The sequence below is a fragment of the Aspergillus tanneri genome (genome assembly GCF_003426965.1).
Source record: "Aspergillus tanneri strain NIH1004 chromosome Unknown AapTan_6_pilon_pilon_pilon, whole genome shotgun sequence".
NCBI classification, from domain to species: Eukaryota; Fungi; Ascomycota; class Eurotiomycetes; order Eurotiales; family Aspergillaceae; genus Aspergillus; species Aspergillus tanneri.
In genome coordinates, this window is record NW_022984633.1 from 138,495 (window position 1) to 154,833 (window position 16,339).

A 16,339-nucleotide genomic window follows, 5' to 3' on the forward strand; every position below is an offset into this window, starting at 1 on the left:
CCTAACTATGTGGAATCTGGTCAGGCTACAGCTAAGAGTGTTGGTAGCATGTACCTTGCTGCAATTGCTCGAAGCGTAGCACACTATCTCCATGCACTGCATTTAGAATTGGTTATAGCTGTGTAAAGTAAATAATCAGCGGAGTTGTGTTTCATGGGCTAGTATTCGCACATTGAATATAAGGTTATTGACCCTTGAATACTTGTTTATCTAGATACCATATCTTGTGGTAGAAGCACTAACGTAGGGCAAAGTTGGATCAGCCGTTGAAGTTCTGAATGTTAAAGAGCCCTCCCGGTTAAGGGATGAGGCTAGCTAAGGCCTGTTTGGACAGACTGGAAAGGTCAGACCACACCAAGTAAGAGCAAAGGAAGGAATTCCCTGATTAAATAACGCGCTACAGAGATGCTGTTATTGGCAAGAAGGCATGGACCTGTTGGCCCTGTAAATTTCAAACAAATGTGCTAATTCTGATTCTAGGGATGGGAAGGGGAATGATTCAGCATGAGATTAAGAAATTATGTACAGTCAATTACTACATGTACAGATTCATGTGTATCTCTTGTAATCGAAGTTTCTGGCAAGCATCATTATAAATCAAGTATTGATGAGACAATAGAAGCAGTTCGTATTTATATGCCAAAGGCAAACAGTGGCTATTAGCATGTCTAGAGCTGGTGACCACTAGAGTGACTCTATTATCGATCCGAGTTGATTCTAGAACCAGAAACAAACAAGGGCCGAAATTGAAAGAACAGTTTTTGCCTTCGGAGTGGGATAGCAGATGACATGAATCAATCTTAAGGCAGCTGATCTTGATCACTGCATGGCTGGAAACAATCTGTTAATTATAAAGACAAATTATTTCCATACACTAATCCTCCTTAGTTCGTATAACGAAGCCAACCTCAAGATGTCTTCTCAGCCTACCAACCATTTAACTGGGATCATATGGATGCATGGTTACTTCCGCTAAAGAGTTCAAAAGCCAGACCTACAGCAGGCTTGAGGAACCTGTGAAATAAGTCGTGAATTAGGAATTCTCATGGGTCAGACTCTCCGTTCTCTCCGCCGTACTTGCTGCGCAGAGCCTGGATGGTGATATTACTCAGTTGCCAAACCGTCTCCGCGTTCGCTATCTCCACAAGTGGGACATTGATGCCTAGGTTGTGCCGGAACCAGCTACCAATCTCAATCGTCATTAACGAGTCGACAGGGATCTCGCCTAACTCCTCTTCTCTCAGATCTTCCGGGAACGACATGTAAGCAGCGATCATTCTGCCGAGCTCCACCATGATCCTATTCTGTGTTGTAGGGTCGTTTAGAAGATGAGGATTGCTCTCCAGTGATGAGATATGCTTCCTGAGCTCCTCAGACTGAGTATTTCCACTTCTCACGATGTCGAAGGAAACATTGGACCAGGCAGCAATGCGCGCGTCGCGTGGCCAGAATGCTTGAACAGCATTTTCCTGAATGCGTTGTGTTGTCCCCAGTCCCAGTACAAGCTGGGATGGTGTATTGAGAGATCCTGCGACAATGGTAATTTCCAACGCCTGCAGTAGTGTACTTGCATCCAATTTCTGGAACCCCGCATTACTAACCAGCCTCAGCACTGGTGAGCCACGTTCTGCAAGATAGCCAATATCCCCCATAAATCCAAGATCTATCACGCTCGCTGGTAGGCCCCGTGATTTGCGATACTTGGCAAATGAATCCAAAAACGTATTGGCTGCCGCATAATTAGCTTGCCCCTTAATGCCGACATGGCCACTGAGCGAGCTGAACAGAATGAAGAAATCCACCGGCACTGTTTCGAATACGATATGCAGATTCCACGTTCCGTGCACTTTAGGAGTAAGAGCCTCTATCCACTCCACATGGGTCATCTTGGATAGCATTTGGTCCTGTTTATTTGTGTCAGAAGTGAATACCAGACATCCTAATAGGCTTTTCCGATGACTAACCCTCAAAACCATAGCCATTTGAATCACTCCAGCAATTGGTATCGAGGATGCAGAGACAGCTTTTCGTACATCATCAATATTTGCCACATCTCCGGTGACGGTGATGACCCTACAGCCCTCATAGCTTTCAAGTTCTTGAATGAATGCTTCATTCTCCGGTGAATTCCTGCCTGTTCTAGTCAGGAAAATTAGATGACGGGCGCCTTTTTGAATCATCCACGTGGCGACAACCCGGCCAATGCCTCCTAAACCACCAACAAGAAGATAGGAAGCATCTGGTCTAAGGATCTTGGACTCATTCTGTATCTTCGGTATACCCAACTCTGACGGGTTGTCGGGCATCCGAATGATGAGCTTTCCCATATGTTTCCCACCTTGTATATGGCGAAACGCCTTGCCAATCTCCATCGCATCGTACACTGTGGTGGGTCGGATTGGCTGCAGCTTTCCCTGTTGGTAATATATCGCAAATTGTTGACCTAGCATTTGCAGAGCCCCTGGGTCCTCTTCACCTAGTACGAAGAGGTCGACCCCAATAAAAGAACGGTTTAAGCCGAAGCGGTCCATGTCCAACTTTCCATGTGTCAAGAAATCTCGTTTTCCAAGCTCAATCATCTTCCCAGATGGCGCGACGCATTTCCAGGAAGTATGGAGCAGTTCACCCGCAAGAGAATTAAGCACCACATCAACACCTCGGTTGTTCGTCATTTTCATTAATTCTGGCAAGAACGATGGGCTTCTTGAATCAAATATATGATCTTCAGAGATGTTGAATGTACTCTGCAGATACTGAGCTTTCTGCTTGTTTCCGACTGTTGCAAATATTTCCACCCCTATCATTCGGCATACCTGAATTGCTGCTAAGCCAACCCCACCACACGCAGAATGTATTAGAGCAGTTTGCCCCTCCCGCATATTCCCGATAAATACCAGGGAGTAAATTGCGGTACTATAGACGCAGGCGTTTGCTGCTGCGTCCTCAAGCGAGATGCCCGGTGGAATTGGGCTGCAGTACTTTGCTGGTACTACCTTGTGTGTGCTCATTAAGCCTGTCATAAAGATTGCAATGCTTTGTCCCACTTGGATCCCCTTGACAGCTGATCCAACTCTGCGAACGATAGCACTTGCCTCAGAGCCTATGTCTTTTGTAGAGCCAAGAAACCCCATAGCAATCATCATATCCTATTTGGTCAGAACCTGGCAGTCATACAAATGGGGCATTGAAGGTAGGACTCTCACTCTGAAATTTAGACCGACATATTTAATGTCCACTTCAACATCCTCTTCTCCCATCTGCTGAGGTACTGTGTCTCCCAAGGCCCATGTTAAAGTTTCGAGAACCCCATGGGTATCAATGTCTACTACTCGTGGTCCTAGAGTTTTAGTGGCAGCCGCAGCGTGTTGTTTGAGAAATGACCATGCATATCGACCCACGTGGACCGTTCCATCTTGAAGAGCAAACTCGTAATCTGGTTTCTTTGAACGGTTCTCTTTTTGTGTTCTCAACTTCTCCAAGATCTCAATCACAAATTTCTCGGCACCAGAGTTCAGATTGTCAATTTCCAAGGTTGACATATCATGTCCCATCTCCTGTCTGATCGTGCGAGCTGTCCCCAATACCAAGGCAAATCTGGGGTCTTCACATGCCATCTGAAGTGATTTCGTAACCCACAAAATATGCCCCCCGGTCAACTTCGACAAGTAGGTTTGGAACAGGCTGAATTCATCGGAGGATAGGTCTTCGAAAAATGGGCCTTCCAAATCAAGCAATGATATGACTTGTGATTCCCGATAAGGTGTCTGATGCAGTGTATGCCAATAGACCTCATATCCTCTAATGGATAGCTCCCTTTCCAGAATACGACCCCACTGGGTGACAGACGATCGGTATAATAACCCTATTTTTGTTCTATGAGAACTGCTATGAACTGTTTGAGGCCTTGACAACATGGTGGCAGTCATTTGGTACGGAACTTCATTGTCGTACCGCACGAGCTCAGCACCCGTAAAACCAGCATTCAATAGCGCATTGTGCCACTCCTGGGGAGGCATAGTTGGCTTCTCTTTCCGCGCCTCTTCTTCTCCAATCCACCATCCAGGCAGCACGCCCATGATGAATTCAAATACCGGGACTACGTTGCATAATTCCATGATTAGCAATCGACCACCAGGTGCGATAAGACGACGGACATTGCGTAACGCTTGAGAGATTCTAGGTGTTGCATGAAGGACGTTTGACGCTATTATTAAATCGTAGCAGCCTAACTCAAATCCTTGCGCTTCAGGATCTCGGCTGATATCGAGGACTTTATAATCGATACCACTGTAGCTCTGAAACCTTGCTTTTGCTTTAGGTAGGAAACCTGGTGATATGTCCGTGAATGTGTATGTCGAGTACAATCGGCATCCGTTCGGTGTGGTAAGAGCTTTCAGAGCGATGGATGTTGAGCCACCAGTTCCAGCCCCGATTTCTAACACTCTAAGCGTTGGATTGGAGTGTCCAAGCAATGTAAAAAAGGTATTCCATCCTGGGAAAATCGTGACATCTTCATATAGTCTCTTCAATCCATCATCCCTTAAAAGAAGCTCAAGTGGATTGATTCTGCCTTCAAGGATGTTGTGGATGGAAGATAGAATTCTATCAGCGATACCGTGCACTACCAGCAAGCTCTTCGTATACTGTTCTCCTTGCTGTGCGTCCTCCAGTAGCTGATCTTGATACCGTTCCAACATGACAAGCTTATGCACGATAGGCTCTTTCATTTCCGGTAGCAGATCTGGATCTTTGTCCTGTATTCTCCTGTATTGTCTCTCTATCCATGCAAGGTACCTTTGAAGGTGCTCTGAGGCAGGAACTGAGGACCTTGTCTTCCAATATGCTTCAGCGATGTGCCCACAAAATAACTTCGCAACCAGCTGCCCAAACGTTACGTTCTTCTCCCCTTTGGGAAGCTGTACTTCGACGGGAAGGAGATCAATATCAGGTTTCCACTGCAACTGTGACGCCAACAAAGCATCCGAATTGGCTAATTCTGTGCTTTGGAAACTTGTAAACTGGACGCCCTGCATTGAGAGGATGACATTGCTACCCGACGAAAGAATTGAATTACCGGTCATAGTACCTCCGGTAGTCCTGCTTAAAGCGTTCAGTGTCGTCAAATCACGATTGACATTAACATAGAGGGCTTCGATAGCAGTTGGTACGCATAGTCGTGTCATCTGATATATAATACCTTGAGTCGCCGCTACACTGAACAGTTGTAGGCCGTTATCAATCAGGATTGGGTGGAGGGCATAGTAGTCGGCATGAAAGCTCAGATCGTCCTGAATAAGTGCGGCGGCTTCATGTTGTAACGTACTCGCTGTGATATCTCGGAGCCTCCGAAACTGCTTTCCATAATTTAGTCCGCGCTTCCTGAGCGCATTATACCATGAATCAAAGTGTACTCGTCTTTGGTAGGCCTGAGCCTGCTCCGGTTTGTGATCTTTATCTGGTCCGGATCTCACTTGCCCAACACAGTGCTTTCTCCAACGGTCGTTTTGGTAGGCAACAATAGTAAAGTCATACCATAGAGAGTCAACGTCGTCGGCCAACTTAGCAGGTTTAAGAGCAGTAACAAGCTCGACTGGGTCAGACCCTTTAAGAACTAAGGCTGTTTTGATAAGTAAGTGTCGAATAGAATAGTCCATTGACCTAGTAACTTGTCGAATCGCTTCACCCGCCATGGCGATATATGCTGCACATGGAAAGACAATTTCATCATCAAGCTTATGGTCCATAAGCCATTTAGCATTGTCAAGGCTAAGTAAAGCTCTCCAGGACGGTTCTAGATCGCTTGAATCTAGCGATTGACTGCCTAACAGCTCATGGTGGGGTTGCTTCTTAAGTCTCCAAGTGCGCGCCAGACGGCTCTCATACCATAATCTCTCCTCATGTTGCCAACAATACTGAGGGAGATCTGTAACTACCTTTCCGCATGGTAACACACCTCGTAGGTATACAGGCACACCGTGACTGTATAATTGGCCAAGCATTGTCAATAGACTAGTCCATTGGTCTTTACCTCTGATCAGGGTAGGCACATAGAGATTTCGTTTGATTTTATTCTGGTCCACACCCTTGTGTTCTTCGACAGATTGGCGAATGGGCCCGGAAAGTGCGCAGTGTGGACCTATCTCTAGGAACAACTTTGATTCGTCCCCGTCATCAAGGATACTTTGCATGGCAGAGTTGAATAAAACAGGGCACCGCATGTTCCTACCCCAGTAAGAGGAATCCAATTGAGAAGGTTCTGTAATGACACTTTCAATGACAGTAGAATAGAAAGGCACCATACTTGGATTATAAGACATATGATAGGCAATATGCCCCTCATATTCTACACTGGGCTCGAGCATCTGTTGCGAATGATAAGCAACATTGACATCAAGGAAGCGACAAAACACGTCCTTATCATCTGCTCGGATGCTGTCAATTACTTCAACAAGTGCTTCCCTATTACCGGAGACTGTGGTGCTCCGTGGGCTATTCTCACAAGCGAGAGAAACTCCCGGTCGTATATAGTCCTTCACTTCCTCAGAACTAAGTCCAACAGCTGCCATAGCGCCGGAGTGATTGGCGCACAGGGATTGCACTGCTTGGCCTCGAAGATAGGATATCGTAATCGCAACAGCAGCGGAAATAGCGCCGGAGGCGTACGCTGCAGCGATTTCGCCGCTCGAATGTCCTACAACAGAAGATGGAACGATCCCCCAGCGACGAAGCAAGTTAATAAGCGCTATCTGGATAGCCGTGCAAAGAGGCTGTGAGCGCTCCGCTTCTCCTATGTGACCATCCTCCTGGGAACTCAGAAGCTCCTCTAAAATATAAAGTGAGCTTATAATGCGGCGAAAGAGCATCTGCACATACCTTGAAGAGTCCATTTTGGTGCATTTCTCAGTCCCTGCAATACCCCATCTAACATCCGAATATCCGTGCGAAAAGGCTCCAATCTCTTCATCAACTGCCTGCCCATCCCTGGCCATTGTGCTCCTTGGCCATTTAACACGAACACGATTGATGGATTGGTTGATTGTGACGATTGAAAGTTAGAAATACTACCGTTTTCCTGTGTGAGTGCAAAGGCCCTATGTGTCATGTGCTCCCGTCTGAGGCCAAGCGTATATGCGACATCTTTAAGATCGTTTTGTGTGTTCTTTAGATAACCTTTGAGTCTCCCAATCTGTCCATCCAAGGATTTTTTGCTCTTTGCCGACACCACTAGAAGTTGCTGAATGAATTCCTTGCAAAACTTTGTTTCGCAGATCTCATTCTTGAGCAGGGAATAGGGAGAATCCAGGATAACCTAGGGAAAGCCGCCGCCACAATCGAGTCGCTATGTCAGCTTGTTTCATACTACAGCCAGGGATAGGCTAAAAGACAAAATGAGGATTTCATACGTGCGCGTTCGTACCCCCAATTCCGAAAGAATTGATGCTAACCCTTTTACACCGCTCAATTGGCCAGGGGATTGTCTCCATAGGAACTTGGAGCTTTCCTTCCTTGAATGGGACTATTTCACACATTAATACTCATATCCCATCGACTTAGTACCTCAACGAAGCCATATGATAAACATACTGTTTGGATTGGGATCCTTAAAGTGTACATTAGGAGGAATAGCCTTGTTCTCTAGCGCCAGAACCCCCTTGATAACGCTCGTAATTCCAGAGGCACCTTCTGAGTGACCGACATTTGGTTTAACCTTATATATGTTAGCAGAACACGTCACCTTATAGAACATGGGTATATATACCGCTCCAATATAGATTCCACTTTCCTTAAATACATTTGCCACGGCCGATGTCTCTATGGTGTCTCCTACTGTGGTACCCGTTCCATGGCACTCGAAAAAGCCTGTTTGTAGAATACCGTCGTTATTAATTTTTGCTCTCTGATATGCCCTTCGAATTAACTGTTCCTGGGCTTCCAGGCCTGGTGTTGTAATATTAGGGGTCTTTCCATCACAATTCACAGCAGTAGAACGGATAACAGCACGGATTGGATCTTCATCCCTTAACGCATCCTGTAAGGGTTTAATGAAGATCGCGTTGATTGCTTCACCTCTTCCATACCCATCTGCTTTGGCGTCAAAAGTCCTACAGATACCACTTGTTGATATAACCATATTATTCGACATGGATTTTGTCATGGTTGGTGTGATAATAAGATTAGTTCCGGCAACTAGAGCAGAAGAGCATTCACTAGAGTAGAGTGCCTGACACGCTTCATGTAACGCTATTAGTGAGGATGAGCATCCGGTGCGGATAGTGATACTTGGACCTTTAAGATTATACTCATAAGACACACGATTGGAAAGAGCAAAATCCTCAGCTCCAATAACGCGGTATCGGTCATTGACCTGTGGGTCTTTGCCCTGGAGATCCAGCCAGTCTTCACCAAACGCACCAACATAGCATCCAATATTGCTGTTTCCGTCTCTCCAGTGTACCTGACCCCCATTCTCCATGCACTCCCAGACAACCTCTAGAAGGAGCCTTTGCTGAGGGTCAAGCCTTGCCGCTTCGATTTTACTGATCCCAAAGAAACCAGCATCAAATTTTGTAATGTCGTGTTGTAGGAAATGCCCATGTTGAGTCCGAATAGCATCAGTTCTGGTCTCGCTATAGAAAGCATCAACGTTGTACCTGGTATCAGGTACCTTGGATAAACCATCGCGCTTCTTTATCAAGAAGTCCCAGAATTCTGTGCCAGAAGTAATACCACCCGGCAATCTCATGGCCACCCCTACGATAGCAATTGGAAAAGGAACCGTCGCCTCGTCCCCATCGTCGAAAATCTGGCTCATATTGGTTCCTTTCTGCTTGGAAGGAGGATCTCCCGTGTGTCTCGCAGATGCTTCGTGGGATGAATCCATGGAACTATCACGGAGAGGTGTTTCACGAGTCGGTTGGTTCTGTACCATGCTAGCCTTTTTTTTTTTTTTTTTGTTTTGAGTGTGGGTGTCCGAGAATAGCAAATGCCGTCACTCTATCTGATGTGGGATGCTTGAACTAGATTTCCGGTATTCTGAGAAAGGCGATGATCGAGAAGACGTGTGAAAGGCCTATTTTCTACTAAAGCAACCTCTTTTCTCCAGCTACACCGCTTTTTCGCTGTCTTTCTTCTCCTTGCATTTCCCATCATTCCTTTTCTCATCGTAGTTGGACAGTGTAGCGGTTATGAATCCACAAGCGGTCAATATGATGAATCAGTAGACCCTATAGAAAGCTTTTGTTCCGTAGCCTCCTTACGTATTTAGCAAGGGGAGTCCGAGATAAGGCAAACTCACTTGATGATGTTGAAGTGCTGTAATTCAGAGGAAGATTAATTATTCTATTATGATCGTAAACCTGAGGGTTTATACGCAAGATGAGTAACAGATTGATTTATTGTATATCAGAAATTAATCTGTTCAATACGGAATTTATTCTGTGTATGAAGCTCTATAGTTTACGTGAACGAGCATTGATGTATGGAGATGTGCGCCAAACTATTCTGGTATGTACTAGTAAGAAAAATAAGCCGGCAATATCGAACAGACAAGGGCAACACGACTCCCATGCCGTTGAACAACCCGAAATCATAAAATTACGATATCTTGATAACGAAGTACTTACCCGAAAGGAGCTGAAAGCAAACTGCTCAGAAATCGCCAAGTAAATAGCACTTTTCTAACCTCATTTCAACAACATCATATCTATACTATTAGATTTACACTTACTCGCAGTAAATTTTGGTTTTAAGAAATGCTGGTTATTTTTTCTAGAAACTTTGAGCGTTAAACACATCAATATGTCCACACCATCCGGTCAAAAAGCCATTCTTTGTAATAATAAGAATCAGTTTAGATAAACGCTTATGGTTATTATATACAGTTATATCTTACCATATTATTCTTCTATTAAATTTTCATGTTCCCTGAACTCGCTGAGATAATGAGTTTCTAAAAGTGCTATTTTATATGCAAAACGGAGCGGAAGACTGAGCTGTGGAGTACGCTATCTAGAGAAACTAGTTAATAAGTAATCAATGTTGTGGGAGAGAAGCGCTATGCCTAAACATGAAGGAAAGTGCCTCAGTCGCCGCAATATATTCGTGACTTATACTTGTTTCTTTGTAAATTTATGCCCTCCTATGCATACAAAAATCCATCAGGATTGGGGAACTTAATCCGTACTTCATATAGAAGCTCATATTAACTCCAGAAGGTAAACCAAACTTATCCTGCACTAAAAAGATGACAAAATTCTGAATCTTGCGAAGTGGCGGTAACCCAGACAAGGCTAAGGTTTCTCTAGTTCCGGACTGGCCGGGCTGAACGTGGTTCGGAGACATTGTTGCAAGCGCAAGTACTGCGCATGCTATATCGATATTAAAGCATACAGTTCATTGCGCGACTATTATAGACCCAGCTCTACTGAACCATTGGTAAAGCTGTATGCGAAAGGGGAAAGGCAGGCCCTAAGTTGCTCAAGCTCCGTCCACAGTTCATGATGCAGTGAACCATAGAAGTAGAATCCGCGATCCCTGTCGGCCCACGTGGCGACAAGGTCGTTATAGCTCAAGCCGAAGAAGGTAAAAAGGTCACTCAACTCCGCCCCGCCTTGGAAGAAACAAGGAAAAGCCTTACGGCCATTTACAGTCGGGAAGGAAGTGCAATATGCCGGCAGATGGCTGCAGCAGGAGACGATAATATTCGCCTTGTGCGGATTGAGACTACGTGGATAGATCGGACCACTGCGATCCAGCACCTCATAGTATTGAAGAAAGGCCTGCATGCACACCACAGTTTGCGCTGCTTGGGCAACCTGGCGAATGTGAGCTGCCAGCTCGACCAGTTTGTCTTCAAGACTACCCTCAGTTTGTTGATTAGGCCGCGGAATGGTAACGGGGTACCACGCATTGTGTAGGTCAGCTCCTCTCTCGAGTGAGTCGTTGACGTTCACATTCAATCCAAATTGTACATCCTTGCCGCGTGTGCCCCCCGGGAAGGTGTTCATAGCAGCCTATTAATCAGTTTAATCACCATTAAATCACTAGCTGGAACCCACCTGACTTACCTGAAAGATTATGGCTGTGAGTAGATCATGTCGATTGACATTTATCTGGCGCTTCTTTGCGGAGTGTTGTAACACGTCGATTATGGATCTAGGAATGTGCATTGTCTTCTTAGATCGAGGATTTCGTCGTCGAATGATTCGGAGTAGCCACTGCAGAAGCGCATAGCACACTACTCCAGGCCAACCCGATACATATCCTTCGCGAGTGGCGTGAAGTATTTGGTTTGTCAGCTGGGCACTGTTCGCTCTGTTCATTTGAGTATGATCAGGTCTAGAGCCACCAATCAGGAGCTTTAACGGCCGGGCCTCTATGGGATATAAAGTCTCCCCTCGAAGTAAGGCAAAGAATCCCATGGCTATGTTGTACACTCCTTTCACCGGTAAGTCAGCAACGTCTACAGTATAATTTTAAGGATGGCTACCTGTTGCATCAGCAAATGCATGTTGCATGGTAAATTTTAGCATCCAGCCGTCCTTGAAGAAAACAACTCTCGCACATATTACGGGAGGATAGAGTAAGGACTTCAGAGAATGAGGGAATTTCATCAATTCTTGCAGCATGTTGTGCTGACTCTCAGAGAGTTCGCCTTTCTTTAAAACCTGAAGAGGAATGTAGCTCGTCATCTCTGCATCGACAGTCCTCTCCTGCCAGAACGACGTTGTATCTGTCTCCGAGAGCATACCAGTGCGCTACACCCTCGGGATTAGCAGCGATACCAGCTTCAAAGTAGCGTGCTCCATCTTACCAGCAGATTCATTCTGGATTTCAGGATGGGCCATGCAGTCAAGAGCTGATCAAATATGACGGGGCCCTTGGCACGATCAAATGTTCCCTGAACCGCAACTAGCACACTTAGTTGAAGGAAACGTGGAGGACCAGTATCAAGGAAATGTAGTTCCATGTTTTAAGGAGTTAGATGTTGGTTAAGAGGGCAAATACTCAATTACTCCACTGCTACCCTCACACTAGGAAGAATTAATTAAGCCTCATCTGATGCAAGAAACATGGAGAGGAACAGTAGGAATTCAAAAATTTTAGGGACTTCCGAGGTCGTTTCTGTCCTACCTAGATAACACTGAAGATTAGCCTTAGTTACGTAAGAACCCCCTCGCATAGCAACTATTTCACAAGCGAGCGTTCCATACAAAACGAACGTTCCACCACTCCCAATTTCAACACGTCAAACTAGTTGGAAGTTATTCAACCAACTATCACGCCATCAAAAGAGTGTACAAATGCAAACAATTTAGAAAAGGAGATAAGGTCTACTGTTGAAACTAGGTGGGGTGGAACGTTTATTTTGTATGGAATTTGTCGCCGGCGTATAGCTGATCGTCACAGTAAGGGGGATAAAAATTAACCACTGTCGCCTTCATTACTTTTTTTTTTGTTTGCCATATGAGTTTTTAAATCTTAAGCAGCGGTATGTATTCAATAATTCTCCCAATAGTGAAAATAGTGTAAAACACAATAATGTTCATTTTCCTTTGACCGTAGTGCAATCTTCCATTTGCGAATCTTCCATTTGCAGATCTCTACTCTGCCTGACGTATCCACCAGTCATCCCATCGAAGGCATTGAAACTCATAAAAAGCTTGAAACTGAGAAAAACTTGTCCTTGTTATTTATCGACGCGTCTTATCTCTGAGACGAGAAGATACTCACGGGTACATAGAGGCATTCCAGCCGTCTTTGGTAGTGTACCAGCTTGTGCAGCCTCCTGTCTGCCAAACAGTACGTTGTAACCCTCGCTGTATGTCTTCCGTCCATCTACTCGCTGCTTCCTCAGTCACTTCAACCGAGCTTGCCGTTCCATGCAGAATGCATTTTATGAGCTTAAGGCAATATTCGACCGCGTTCTCAATGGCCATTATGATGCTGGTATGGCCATTGCTTGTGTTAGGACCAAAGAGGATGAAAAGGTTTGGAAAAGTGTTCACCGCCAGACCGAGATACGCTTGCGGTCCTCCCTTTTCAGCCCACAGCTCATGTAACAATTTGCCGTCTCGTCCTTTGACAGAGACATCCTGGAGCCAGGAAGCCCTCCTAAAACCAGTAGCCAGGATAATAACGTCTACGTCAATCTTGACCTCCCTTTTAGCTTTTTCGCGGTCATCTACGTTGTGCGGCGATGGCCCAAGAGTGATTGACTTCTGCTCAACTCTCCTCACTGGCCGCATCGTCAGCTGGACTCTAGAATCTTGCAGACTTTTGAACCACTCAACATCGAAAATACGACGTTTGCAGCCGACATGATAGTCTGGTGAAAGTAACGTGTGGTACTGGCCTGGAACTGTTTTGCGCATATACTTTAACAAACTCCTTTCGTAGTTCTGTCGTAGCAAACCACAGTTGCTAAATACTGTGAGGTAGTCAGCTTCGGCGGCTAGGAACACCGTCAGGCGAATGAGCGAAGATAAGCCAGGAATATACCGCATAAGCCACGGCATGAATTTCTCCCAGGCCCACTTCATTTTCCCTGTAATGGTCTCTGGAGCAACCCAAGGTGCTGATCGCATAACTTGAGTGACGTATTTCACGTTTATGGGAGGCTTGACCAATTGAGGAATAAGTTGTGCCGCGCTGCATCCGGTGCCAATAACAGCGACGTTTTTGTCTCTGAGATCCACCTGGTCATCCCAGTGCGCAGTGTGTATCAGATCACCTTCGAATTCCTCTAGGCTCGGCAGGTCAGATGGCGCGTAGCATGGTTCTGCCATATTTCCAGTCGCACTGATCAGCACTTTTGTCCTGATTTTATATGTTTTCACTATAGCTGAGCTCTGGCCTCTCAGAGACCCCTTTTTTTGATCATTCTCTGCCTTGAGATCAGCTATGTCAGTTGCTAGTTTGGCCACGACTAATTCCCATTCCTGCGCGTTGTCTACCCAGCGAGCCTCTAGCAACTGAGTATTTAATCTGATGTTGTCTGTGATCTGATATCTCTCACATACAGCCACTAGATAATCCCTGATTTCTTTTCCAGAGGGCCTTATGGTTGTCCAGAGAGGATTCGGTGCGAACGAAAACGAATACAGATTTGCTGGCCTGCGATATTTAGCGTTAAAAAGTGTTGGAGATAATATACTTTTGAAAGTCTCAATTCTAACACATCACAGGCAACTCCAGGATATTTATGAATCCACCATGTACCCTGTGTTGTAGTTAACACGGAACAAGCTCAAGATTTTTTCTTACCGACATACACCAATCTGGCTTTGCTTCTCAATAATAGCAAAATTACTCAATCCCAGTGCTTCCTTTAGACGGCAGGACATGGCAATCCCAGAGATGCCAGCCCCAATGATCGTGACGAGATAATAAACGTGGTCTCTCAGGCCGTCCATTTTTATCTGCTGCTGCTAAATTTCCGAAAGACAGCAGAAGGTGGTGCTGCAACAGTTATCCAACCGTAAACAGTCGTTTGGGTATTGATTCCATAGATCTTGGCAAGTTTTTACATTTACATGTCCTATAGGGGACTAGGCAAGGACAACCCCCCGTACCGAGCAATAGGAAACTGTTACATTCTCTAAGGCCTTTGGTACGCAACATTCCAGTTGTCGCGCAATGTGGGTTTCTGGAAACCAACGCAGTTGATTGGAAAGGAACCTCTTCTTGCCAGATTTTTTCTAGGGGTACTGTGGTAAGCTAACCAAGCCGTAAAATGTTCATTCTGGGTATATTTCTTCCGTGCTCTGAGTAAATGATCATGGAAGGTTTTTTTGTCCTTGCATATTCAACTTTTTTTTTTTTTTTTTTGGTGGAAGAGAGATCTCGTTACGCTTGACTGGACAGAGAGACCGTAGGAAGAAGCCTATTGTCCAATTATGCTGACTGGTGCCTCGGTCCGCAGACATCCTTTGTAATAATATGTGTGGGCCAGCAAGGATTGGTCATAAGTCATTTACTTCAGCATGTACGTAAGGAAGTGGCGTTCGCTATAAACGCAGGTAGACGTAAGGATCGATTTCACTTTTCGCCCTTTCCAGGGGATGAAAGTAAATACCCGACATCGCGTGCCTTGAAATTCCGGAATGGTTTTCCTATTTCAATCGTTGAATACTGTTTAAGTACATCATTATTCACGCCATTGGTCAGTGGGTTATCACTTGAGAACGAATTTATGTAGAGCAATGTTATTTTCACTGAGTAGGTTCTTGAAAAAGAATCGGCGTCAACTGTCTTATCTAGATACTTGCCCCATCCCTCATGGGACACTGTGCAAGGCGAAAGCAAATACCTCTATCGAACTGGTCCTCGTGCTCACTGTTGACACCATTGCTTTTTCAAGGCAACCTACATAGTCCCCGTGATTCGTCATCTACTCCTAAGTGCACGTCGTATGCCCAGCAGCTCTGTCAGTCTGCTTTCTATTTTTGCTCCATACTGTTCGTATGAAATAGGGAATAGTCGTAGATTTGTCAATATTCCGGCGGATCATGCCTCTAGGCGCCTGGCCTCTAGGCCGTATTGCATTCCTTGAGACTTGTGTGAACTCAAGTGAATGCATCCAGGGGTTTGTTGCTACCTTCGCTCTGACGTCAGATCCTCCTGTCTCCTCAAGCGGAGTCATTGACAGCATGCTGGCAAAAGTCGAATTTCTTGTCCATTATACAAGGTAACATCGTTTGCGCAAGGATGCTGCAACTGTTACGCTTTTCGAAACAAGGATTATAGATACATAGATACCTGGACAATACGGTTGTCAGAGGCTTTTCTTTTTTCTATTTCTTTTCATTTCTTTCCTTTTTTTTTTTGTGTGTGTGTGTTAGTTGAGGATGCTAGATTGCTAGATATTGTTTATTATTTCCCTAGTACCTTTATTTTAGATGGAAGATGGTTTTAGCATGGCAAACCCACGTATTTTGGGAGGATTTGGGAAACAACCTATGTTCTAGCTCAATATAGTTTTGTACGATATAGTATACAAGACGAAAGCCACGCTGGTTTTGAGTCAATTTATTCTATATCGAATTCGTTTTCGTCAACCTTTAGATACCACTATTCCCGATTCACTTATTGGCCTTAATGTCGCCATATTTCGTGATCCAAATTGACCCCTATTCTTATGTATTTAGTCTTGAATATTCGCTTAGTCTAGAGCTTCAGTCCTGTAAAGGGTACGTCAGGAACTGGTGCGTTCTGGCCGAGAATCTTTACCGATAAGCTGTGACAGTGATTAACTATAATATCTTGTTTTGATCCCACATGTTGATCTATCACATATGACTTCATAACTGTATTTAGAGCTGGAAACTGATATCTGCTG

General features: G+C 45.0%; 3 protein-coding genes across 3 annotated transcripts; all 3 read right to left on the minus strand.

Annotated features, from left to right (window-relative positions):
- Positions 1–1,043: 1,043 nt before the first annotated feature.
- ATNIH1004_008104 (Type I Polyketide synthases (Type I PKS)) lies at positions 1,044–8,929 on the minus strand (the record flags this gene model as incomplete). Its single annotated transcript, XM_033572717.1, has 7 exons — positions 1,044–1,904; positions 1,965–3,146; positions 3,204–6,823; positions 6,874–7,309; positions 7,404–7,516; positions 7,585–7,708; positions 7,760–8,929. 7 exons carry the CDS (start codon positions 8,927–8,929, stop codon positions 1,044–1,046), a joined length of 7,506 nt encoding a protein of 2,501 aa, XP_033423269.1.
- Positions 8,930–10,406: 1,477 nt separating this feature from the next.
- ATNIH1004_008105 (uncharacterized protein) lies at positions 10,407–11,968 on the minus strand (the record flags this gene model as incomplete). Its single annotated transcript, XM_033572718.1, has 4 exons — positions 10,407–11,012; positions 11,067–11,437; positions 11,489–11,756; positions 11,813–11,968. 4 exons carry the CDS (start codon positions 11,966–11,968, stop codon positions 10,407–10,409), a joined length of 1,401 nt encoding a protein of 466 aa, XP_033423270.1.
- A 760-nt stretch (positions 11,969–12,728) lies between these two features.
- ATNIH1004_008106 (flavin-containing monooxygenase) lies at positions 12,729–14,414 on the minus strand (the record flags this gene model as incomplete). The annotated part of the gene is made up of 3 exons (XM_033572719.1): positions 12,729–14,115; positions 14,178–14,221; positions 14,274–14,414. 3 exons carry the CDS (start codon positions 14,412–14,414, stop codon positions 12,729–12,731), a joined length of 1,572 nt encoding a protein of 523 aa, XP_033423271.1.
- Positions 14,415–16,339: the final 1,925 nt, after the last annotated feature.